We start from the raw sequence: 10,527 nt of genomic DNA, 5'->3' as shown, positions 1-10,527 counted from the left end.
GCTACACTAGCATTTCTGAATAGTTGGTAAGTATTGTGGGAGAGTCAATGGCCTTTGTTGTCCAATGATTCCTGATGTTTTAGTTTTGATTATCTACCTGATTACATGAATACAGATTATGTAACGGGTACCTGTGAAGTGGTTCTAGAGACTCTCATGATACTGAAGTTCTCTCATGCTACCCAGTTTCCTTTGACCTTTCCTTAATCTAATAAGGTCATAGAACTGTTAAGTGAATGAATCTGTAGGACTAATTACCACCCTCTCTAACTCCCCCTCTCTCCACCAAAAATAAAAAAAATAGTAGCATCTTAGAGCATGAAAATTAGGATCTAGACTAATAATTACCTTGAAATTATTTCCATATCTAAGTCATTTAGCCTTGTATTCAGCTCAAATCACACTTAGTGTCCACTGTTGTCACGATTCTCTATGATGCTAAAACATTAATAGGAAGCACTGGCAACTGGATTATTTTAACAGCAAAGTTCTGCTCTACTTTTCAGCTGTTAAAAGTAATCAAGGATGTTATAAGGGCTCATCGAAAGGAAGCTGAGAGGAGCCACTCTTCAGGTGAGGAGTTACATCATCAGGGTTCGAAGTGGGAAAGTGAGACTTCAGTCTAAGGAAGAGCTGCATTTGGAAAGACAGCCTTACATGGGTCCTGAGGGGGATCTTCTTCACAGCACTATTGCCATAGGCAGCCATGAGGAGGCCCTGAAAGGAGAAGCAGACCAACGCTTTAATTCCATAACACAAAGGGAATGTCTCTGTCTTTTAGGTTTCCAAGAGTGGGAGGGAAGAATCCACACCATGTGACCCAGGCTGATCTAGCCAGCATGCCGGGAGTCACAGACTGGAAGGCACTAGGTAAAAGTAAAGTTATCGTTCCAGGTTAACTTGGCTTCGCTCACAGTTGCAATGGGCAATGAGGAGGGACAGTGCAAGGCCATAGTAAACTTTGCTTACCAGTTCTCTGGAAAGAGGCAGGGAGAGAGAGAGATAGGGGAGAGGAAACTGAGGAAGGGGTGGCTTGAGTTTTAGGGGAGAGAGGACAGCTTGTCAACTAGAGGACTTGTGATCTCACATTCTAGCGTAAGTTAAGGCACTTCTGTCTTGTGCTGGACAGTAGAGCTGGGCTTGCCTGCAGCAGAGATGAGAGAGGGACCCTTGCCATTGACGTTGCTACTTGTACCTATAAAGGGACTGGGACCAGGGCTTCAGGGAGATATGACCAGATCCCTCCCAGGCTGCCACATCTCTTAAAGTGGCCTCATTTTAAAGCAACATGTTCATGGCCTGACAGCTAGTGTCGATATTGGTAATCATCTCAAGTGAAGCTAGGGGACCGTATACTCATAATATCTATCCATTTCATTTTGAGATAAGAATTCTGGACAACTTCCTCAGTAGCTGCTCTTTACGGGCTGTTCTCTGCTCTTCAAAGACCAACCTGTATCTCCTCTTAATCATCATCACTCCTGCTATGGTTCAGATATGGCTTGAATATGGCCCACAAGCACTCATGCATTGGAAGACTGGTTCCCAGTGTTGTCATACTGAGAGCTAATTAGACCATATGAGGTGAGCCTAGAGAGAAGGGATTATGTCACTGGGGATCCCAACCTCACAGGAGATTAACATAGTTAATATAATATCTTATTATAGTAACGTGATAATATGTTAACATAAATTAACATAGTTCTTGTGGGACCCCAGTTAGTTCACCTGAGAAACAGTTGTTATAAAAGAGTCAGATCGACTCCTCCCTCCTTTTGGCCTCCTCTCTCACCATATGATCATCCTCACTGCTGATTTGCTCCTTTTCTTTTTTTGGTTTTTCGAGACAGGGTTTCTCTGTGTAGTTTTGGTGCCTGTCCTGGATCACACTCTGTAGACCAGGCTGGCCTCGAACTCACAGAGATCTGCCTGGCTCTGCCTCTCAAGTGCTGGGATTAAAGTTGTGCACCATCCCCACTCAGCTGACTTGCTCTTTTTCTACTCATCCTCTCCCCAGCCTGAAATATTTTTATAGCACCAGAATCAGGTTTACACACTCACATTTCCTCTAATTTCTCTGTCCTTTGAAATCCACACCAAAGCTTAAACCAGTGACTCAAAGATGGCAATTTGGGGAAGCGCTGTATTCTCTAAAGTCGAGGAAGCTGTGGACAGCTGGAAACAAGAGGAGCAAAAGGCTAAAATTAAAGAGACACATCGCCAGACTACATAGGGTTTTACAATCTTCTTCTAGCCATGGCGAATTCAAGATCTATCCAGAGGCTTTTAAATGCATGAGAATGTTTCCCAATGAGTTGTGTTCTTAAGCCCTCTGAGCATCTGCTAGCTGACCCTGCCCCTCCATTCCCATGATCTATGCATCCACCAGATGGCATATTCTTTTTGGTTTTTTTTGGAGATTATAATTACAACATTTCTCCCTTCCCTTTCTTCTCTCCAAACCTTCCCATCTATCCCTCCCTGCTCTTCTTCAAATTCTTGGCCTCTCTTTTCACAATTGTTATTGCATGCATATATATATATATATATATATATATATATATATATATATATCCTAACTATAACCTGTTCAGTCCATATAATGTTACTTGTATGTATGTTCTTAGGGCTGACCATTCAGCACTGGGCAACCAGTTGGTGTACTCTCTGAATGCTCTTCTTATGGGCCATCAGTTTGGTGCAGGATTCCCCACTTCCTGAGGCATCAGTCCCAAGATCCTTCATTTGAGCCCCTGGTTTTTTTTTTTTTATTACTACAATTGCTACTATCTCCACCACGATTCCTTTTATTCCTTAGCCTCTCTGAACCTTCCTGTAGAGGTGAGCCCAATTTCTTGTCTTTGGTTTTCTTCATTTAAAATCCTAGAGTGGTTTCTGTTTTCAGATGGGGTTCTGACTGAAACAGAGCACTAAAGGATTTGGGTGGCAGATGGTACTTTTTCACTACTGTTTTGTGATGGGCATCCCAAGGAAGAGACATTTTGACTGATAAATAATGGAAGGGGCTCAAGGGGTGACAGGCACCAAACCTGATTTTGGATTAAGAGTGATTCTCAATTCATTTTTACACGTTTTCCCAAGATAACATTGGAGCACATTCCTCCAAGGCCCGAAAGAGATCCAGGTGGAAAGTAAGGAAGATTGACTAGGAAGCCTGTTGAGATTCCAGAGCAGAATTTTGGAGGTCCAGGTTTAGGAGCCAACCCTATTGTTTGTGTTCCTTGAATTTGCAGTCTAACCCCAAACTGATAGGTCAGGTCAGCTGAGCTCTGGGAAAATCCCATAGTCTCTCCCTTTTGAGAAATCTAAGGTTTGTCATGAACTCTGTTTCCTGGTGGCTGGGCTCCTCACGTTTCTAGAGGAGCTCAGACAAGTCACGCTCATGCTGTTTCTGAGATTTCTTCACCTGAGCCTCCCAGACGCAACTGGCAGGAGCAACTGGCTATCTTCCACCTTCTACATTTGCCACACCCCACAAAAGAGGCTGGAGCCTCCTGCACTCATCTAGATAAATGACCTAGGCTGTGTCAAAACCCATCACTGCACCCAGGAGCTGCCCCAGCTATGATTCGGTCTCCTGGACTTTCCACAAAGACTCTTCTTGCCAGGTATAGCCCATACCTATAAAACCCTCCAGAGCTTTCTGTACTCAGTGAATGGGAAAGGTCATCTTGCCATGATTCTGGGCCCTGCTCTGTGTGTGAGTCTCTGTCTTCTACTTCTGAGTTGCTGGGATTCTGGCCAAACTGCCCAACATGGAAACCTCCCTTCCCTTAGAAAGAAAGAGACGGTAGTGAAGGGGAAGGACCTCTGGAGAAAGTATGTACAATGACTTGGGCACTGGGGGAATGTTTAAGACTGAATGTTATTTATGGCCTTGAAATTTGTAGGGAGATGATGCTGCTGAGATTTCTGGGTAGAGGAGAATTCTGCCTGCTCTTCCGTCTCCAGAGCCTTGAAGTTTGGTCCTAGGAGGTTGCTTAGCTCTTCTGACTAGGGCATCATGTCTGGTTACACATTTCTGTTCTGTCCTGAATGAGAGCCTAGGGATCCAGGGTTTGGAAAATCTTGGAAATGTCTCCTGAGGTTTATCTTTCTTCCTGATGTCTCCTCCCTCAGGTACCAGGACAAACCTACTATGGAAAACTATCCAGGAGACACCAGATTTGGAGGTGATGTTGGGATGGGACACTAGAGAGCTGGGCTATTTGTATCCTCAGCTATGTCCTCTGGACATCCAAGAATTTCATCCTCCCCCTCAAATACGGCTCTTTGCACCTAGCAAGGTGCCCATATGCCACTAGGCCTTCACTATCCGGAGAGTGGAGACCACAATGCTCTAGCTATGGTTCTCAGCATCAGGCCAAGCACAGAGCAAGCACAAACAAGAGCAGCTGGATCTCAACACATAGGAACTGTGGAACTACTTGTCACTTTGTCTTGATGGTTTGTCCTCTTAGAACAGTTATTCTTAGTAGCCTTTGCTTACCATGGATTTACTGCAAAGAAAGTCCAGGTTGATGGGTTGCATGAAGGCTGCCAGTTTGGGGATGCAAACCCCTGGATGCAAGCCTTCATTACAGAAAGGGCCTGGATTGGGTCATCTTTCTCCTATTCTTGAGACTTCATGTTCATGTCTATCATTTGTTTTCACTCAAACAGTAAGAAGCAGTGCTCAGACCGGGAAGGTGTCCGACTTGAACCAGCAGGTGTGGATCCTTCGTGGTCAGAGCCTTGTGGCAGTTCCACAGAACAACAACGTCACCCCAGGTCAGTGGTCATCTGTCACTGCTTTACTCCTTACATAGACTTTGTTAAAGAAAGTGTCAGTGCCCTATTTGCAGCAGGATGGCCACAGTTAACAGTAGTTAGAAGAGAGCCTCTTGAGTGTTTGACCACAAATAAATGTTAACTATATGAGATGAAGGATATAGCAATCCCTCTGGTTTCCTCAGGGCATAGACCTATATTAAATCAATACTTTGTACCTCCAAATATGTCTAAGTATGTGTCAAAACCAAGCTTAATTTCCATGGGGGCCACCTGGAAGGGGCAGAATTTTACACCTGTCTGGAAAGAGAAGTCAGGGACAGGTTTGTCCCAGACTAGGGAAAAGCAGTCACCAGAGGATCTGTCTTGTGGAAGGGGAAGGTGTATGTCTATATGACATCAAGGCATGCTAAAAGGATTAAATGAGTGAAAAACACAGAGAGATAAGCTTCAACATGCCATTAGGCAGACTTTGCTAATGGTCACAGCTCTCCAAGGATCAGAGGGATGGCTTAGGCTAGGAGCTCCGGCCTCCAGGTGTGAAAAGCACAGGTATGAAAATCTAAATCAGCTTAGCTCTGTGCCTGCCTCAATAGCTGGGTCAGTGCTTGCCTATCAGGATGGACGGGTGAGTGGGTAGAAGACCATTTGGTTGGTCTGGGGAGTAGAAGATACACTCGTCAAGTGTCTTCTGGCCTTGCTTGGCATTTGCTGCTCTGCTCAGTCAGAACTATTAGAGCAGTCTGTCTTCCCAGCCTCAGAAGAAAATTATCTGCTTATCCTTATAGTCACCATCGCTGTCCTCCCGTGCAAGTATCCAGAGTCTCTTGAGCAGGGCAAAGGGATTCCCATTTACCTAGGAATCCAGAATCCAGATAAATGCCTGTTTTGTGAGGAAGTTGATGGACAGCCCGCTTTGCAGCTCAAGGTCAGTGACCGAGAAAAATAACATAAAAATAAAAGCCTGCATTTCTTTTGTTATACGTTTCATTTTTAAGTTAGCATGTAAAGCCTTAGGTTACATGTGGCATTTTTTTTTTACAGCAAAGCATGCTTCAGTAGGTTCTCAACACTCCATCTCCCTCCTTTTCCCTAACATCTAACTCCCCACCAGTCTCCCTTCTGTTTCAGGTCACACATGTCCTTTTTCCCACTCTGTTGCCACCCCCCACCCCACCCCCACCCCACTCTCTCGGTTGTTTTTCTGGTCTTTACGAAAAGCCCATGTATCCTAGCATGGTTTATTTGGCAAGAGATCAAATTTTAGAATTAACAAAGAATTTTATTTTCCTAAGCATGTTTATTTTTAGCCCCCTTTAAAATATAGACATGTCATGTAGAAGATTACCTTAATTAAGCCAATTGATGTGGGAAGACCAAGCCCACTGCAGACAGTACCACTCCCCAGACAGGGGGTCCTGAACTGTAGATGGATGGAGATATCTAGCCATGAACAAGTAAGCAAGTAGGCATGCTCTTGGATGTAATGTAACCAGATGCCTCAAGGTCCTGCCTTAACTTACCAAAAGTGATGGACACTAGCTTGGTATTATAAGCCAAATAAACTCTTTCTCCCCCAGAGTAAAATTAAAAGAGATACGTAACAGACATTAATTTATCTAGCCCTTTTATAGTTGAGGATCGTGATCTTTCTTAGTTTTAAGACATCCTCAGTCATTGTGTCTTCACATGTGTCCTCTCCCTCATTCTCCTGTATGTCATTTTAGAACTCCTAGTCACCAGTCAGAGGCCTCACCTTGGTATTTTATACTATCCTACATAATGACCATGCTTTCTGTCCTTCCACTGTTTAGTTATTTATTTATTAGCCTTGCATTCTAAAAGAATTTCTTGGTACAATAGCCCAGTTTGTAAGTATGCTTTTGTCTTGTCTTACCTTCTAAAAGACCCTTCCTTGACCTTTTCTTTGCTATTCCAATTCCTAAGCTCTCAAAGTGGTTGTGAATATGTACACACATAGAAATGCATACACATAAATATAATTTCATTTGTATATAAGTTTATACAAACTTCACCTTAATTAGCTTAATTCAAGTCCATCCAGTTTAACTCAGCAAAATGTGCAGGAGCTTAATTGCACCATATGAGTACATGGGCTATCTTTGAACAGAATGGCAAAGAGCCCTGAGCTTTGTACAGCCTGAATATTAGAAGGAGGAGAGACATGCAAATGCTAAATGTAGTAGTACATTTGTCATATGCCAAAAAGTATCACATGTCCTAGGAAACAAAGCAAGGCAAAACAAAACAAGTTCAGAAAAGAAAAAATAAAAATCAGCCAATCAGATCAGGGCAGAGCCTGGGAGTAGCAGAAACAGGAGTGGAGTCAGGCCCAGGAGTAAATTACATGGCAGGTATCAAGCGTCATTGTGTAGGAGGAATTCTAGGAGAGAACAGGAGGGGGAAGTTAGTCAGCAGGTGAGGGTGAGCCAGTGAAGACAGATGTGCAGCAGTGAACTGAGACCAGATCTCTGCCAGGACTTAGTCACTCCCCCCCGAGTGAAAGGAGAAACCTGGGATGTTCTGAACAGAGTGACCCCAAACACCTTAGGTCTAGAATGGGTCACTCTGACTTCAGGTTGATCAGACATTGCAGGGGAAGGATGGAAGGCCTTGGGAGGCTTTATGGTGAGCTGGGTGTGAGTTGATGGCTCTGGGATGGCAGTGAGTGGGTGGGGGTAGATTCTGAAACTAGTTTGTCATCCACAAGATCATGGACAGAATAATGTGATTCCATTCTGAGCTCGGTCCTGTCTTTGCTAAGTCACTCTTCGGTTGGACTTGGGGCCTCAGAAATTGGTCATTGATAAGGTATAGATTTTAGGGGATCTTAATGAGATAATGTTGGGGTTAAATCTCGCTTACATGGAGTGAGTCTGAAGAGGTAAATCAGACAGCAAATATCGGCAGCTATTGCAAAGGGTTTGCTGTAAAGCCAGAGCTGGCAGAGCTGTTGGGTCATTCAAATACAGTGATATGACACATGACAGTGTTTCGGCCAACAATGGACTCCATAAACAGTGCTCTGCTAAGGCCATTCCATCTAATGACATTGTAACTGCCTTAGATTGTGTAAGTACATTTGCAACGTTGACTCAGTAGTGAAATCACCAATGATTACTCTCTCAGGGTGTGTTCGTCATTTGGTGACATGCCTATGTTTTTTTAAGATGAAAGTAAATATACAGATAAGAATGGCTGAGCAAAGAAAGCAAAAATGGATGCTGCAGAAGAGAGCAGGCAGGATGGCTAGAAGAATGTCCTTAGATGAATGAGTGAAGAGAAGCCATTGTCTAGTCCTTTTCAGGTAGGGAGGCACAGGTATCGATGAGATGTGCCTGGTCCGTGGGTAGCTTGGAGATGTTCTCATCCAGTCACTTCAGCTTCCTCAGGGAGTTGGAAACAGAGAGTGAAGATGATGGAAGGGGGTGGTGAGTCAGAACTAAGAAGGCAGATCTTCACTGTTCGATGAGTCAGCAAAGCTCTGCTGAGCCGAATGCAGGACAGTAGTGAGCAAGTCTGACAAGTGTTTGTGGTTAGTGGGTAAAAATGCTAAATGTAAAGGGTGTTTGCTAGTGAAGGAAAAAACCAGGACAGAGATAGTGATAGGCAGCGAGATTTGAAGCCTGCCTGCTTGCCCGCCTCCTTCCCTCCCCTCCCTTCTCTTCCCCTCTCTTTTCTTTCAGCTTCTTTTCTTTCTTTTTCATTTAATTTTTTTTCAGGGGTGGGGGGCGCAGTAGTGGAAATTGAACCCAGGGCCTTGCACTTGCTAGGCATGCTCTACCACTGAACTAAATTCCTAAGCCCTTAAATGTCCTGTTCTAAGAGAGGCTTCCTTGAACTCTGGAATATTTATTGGTTGTGTAGAAATAACTTCTCCTACCAGAAGGCACTTCTGGCTTTGCTCATGAGTATTCTCCCTCACATGCAGGAGGAGAACATTTTGGATCTGTACAACAATCCTGAGCCCGTGAAACCCTTCCTGTTCTACCACACCCAGACCGGAACAACATCCACCTTTGAGTCCGTGGCTTTCCCTGGCAGTTTCATTGCCTCCTCCAAGAATGGCCAGCCCATCTTCCTCACGTCAGAACAGGGGAAATATCACAACATTAACTTCAATTTAGTTTTAGGGCCTTAAACTCAGCATAGAGGCAGAGGGTTGATTAGAAATCGTTGTCTTAAAATTTTTATTTGATCTGTGGAGTTTTTATACTGAGAGGTGAGCAGGACCAGCATTATCTCATTTCATAGATGAAGGAGCAATAAAGCAGAATATGTACTCCAAAGTAGGTGGAATGGGAGCGGTGTAAGGCTGTCCTCTGAGGCTGAAGTGGTCCAACCCACAAGGCATCATGCCTGAGAAATAGTGCCACAGTGTATAAAACCTGGAATGCCCTATGAGTGGTGATATCCTTGTTTCCAAGCCATTGGACTAATTCATACCAGATTTTCACACACTTATAATATCAAATCCTTGCATTTGGATAGCAGAGACTTCACAATAACATTCACTGCAACGGCCAGTTGCTTTGATCCTCTAGCAACTGACCTCTGTGTGGAGCTGGACACACTAGGAAAGGGTTTAGGTTCTTGGGTGAATGAACATTTTTAAAAAGCAACTAGAGCTATGCAAACTATGTTGGGGTACAGCGGTTGCTCCTTGAAGAGTGAGAATGCTTCCTGGTGATTCATAAATAGCTAGATCAGTTAACTTGGCTTGAGCAACCCTTTCCTGAATCATCCCGGTGGAGATGAATACTGAGAACAATGTGTATGAGTAATAGTGCTTGTCAATAAAACACTAACTTTTATTATTTTAACTTCCATAAATGTTTTAATATTCTTTCCATTATAATGCACATCTGTGGTTAACAGGATTAGTATCCCACCCTAGTCCTGTCTCTATAAGGCACCTCCTCTTTTTCAGTTCTTTTTTCCCCTGCAGCTCGCTCCCAGGCACCCAGGAACACATGGGAGTAAGCACAGAGTCAAGCAGAATTGTAGCTACCGACTGTGAGACTAGGAAAGCCTGCTACACGGTGGCCTAGGATGATCTTTTTGCCTGTTTTAAGGATTTGGATAACTTATTTGATTATTTTTAAGTGTGTGTGTGTGTGTGTGTGTGTGAGAGAGAGAGAGAGAGAGAGAGAGAGAGAGAGAGAGAGAGAGAGAGAGAGAGAGAGAGAGAGAGAGAGAGAGAGAGAGAGAGAGAGAGAGAGAGAATATGCAGGTATTTGTGGAGGCCAGATGAGACTGTTGAACGTCCTGGAGTTGGGCATTACAGGAGGTTGTGAGCTGCCTGATACAGGTACTGGGGAACTAACTCAGGTCCTCTGCCAGAGCTGTACATGCTCTTCAGTCCATGGATAAATTTTTAAATGGCATTATTTCCTCATGCCTTCTTATTTTATGAATGAGGACAGGAAGGCATGTGTAGTGGACAAGAAATGCTGCAGACGGCACTGACATTGACTACTATAACTGTAAATAATGACGTTCTTGGTCTGGGACTTTAAATGTCTGTCTGCTGGAGTTGAGTCATTATGAAGCACAGTGTAAGAAATCAAGAGAAATACCCTGAACAAGACTGAAACGACCCACATGAGATAGTTAATGACAACCATGCTGATGAAGCCAATTAAAGGTTTTGAGTTCTTTATGAATGGCCAGACCAAGAGTGGACTCACATCTCTGCAAAGTCTCTTGGTGCCC

General features: G+C 43.8%; 1 protein-coding gene across 2 annotated transcripts; it reads left to right on the top strand.

Annotated features, from left to right (window-relative positions):
* The first annotated feature begins 503 nt into the window (after positions 1-503).
* On the top strand, positions 504-9,761 carry LOC102928724 (interleukin-36 gamma). Of its 2 annotated transcripts, XM_042275202.2 has the most exons (6): positions 504-573; positions 782-870; positions 4,141-4,193; positions 4,684-4,791; positions 5,580-5,719; positions 8,744-9,761. In XM_042275202.2, exons 3-6 carry the CDS (start codon positions 4,160-4,162, stop codon positions 8,951-8,953), a joined length of 492 nt encoding a protein of 163 aa, XP_042131136.1. In that variant the 5' UTR covers positions 504-573; positions 782-870; positions 4,141-4,159; the 3' UTR covers positions 8,954-9,761. The 2 variants fall into 2 exon arrangements, with proteins under 2 accessions (XP_042131136.1, XP_042131134.1); XM_042275200.2 differs by lacking the exons at positions 504-573; positions 782-870 and adding an exon at positions 3,542-3,629.
* Positions 9,762-10,527: the final 766 nt, after the last annotated feature.

Source organism: Peromyscus maniculatus, chromosome 4, assembly GCF_049852395.1.
Source record: "Peromyscus maniculatus bairdii isolate BWxNUB_F1_BW_parent chromosome 4, HU_Pman_BW_mat_3.1, whole genome shotgun sequence".
Taxonomy (NCBI): Eukaryota; Metazoa; Chordata; class Mammalia; order Rodentia; family Cricetidae; genus Peromyscus; species Peromyscus maniculatus.
Note: the sequence above shows the minus strand (reverse complement) of the source record. Positions and strands in the feature narration are given on the sequence as shown.

What these genes read in the sequence shown, in the direction of transcription:
- LOC102928724 (XM_042275200.2), top strand. Translation starts at nt 3,586, where the DNA reads ATGATTCGGTCTCCTGGACTTTCCACAAAGACTCTTCTTGCCAG. An exon ending in AGGAGACACCAGATTTGGAG is followed by an intron (nt 4,194 to 4,683) that starts GTGATGTTGGGA and finishes TCACTCAAACAG; the next exon opens with TAAGAAGCAGTGCTCAGACC. An exon ending in AGCCCGCTTTGCAGCTCAAG is followed by an intron (nt 5,720 to 8,743) that starts GTCAGTGACCGA and finishes CCTCACATGCAG; the next exon opens with GAGGAGAACATTTTGGATCT.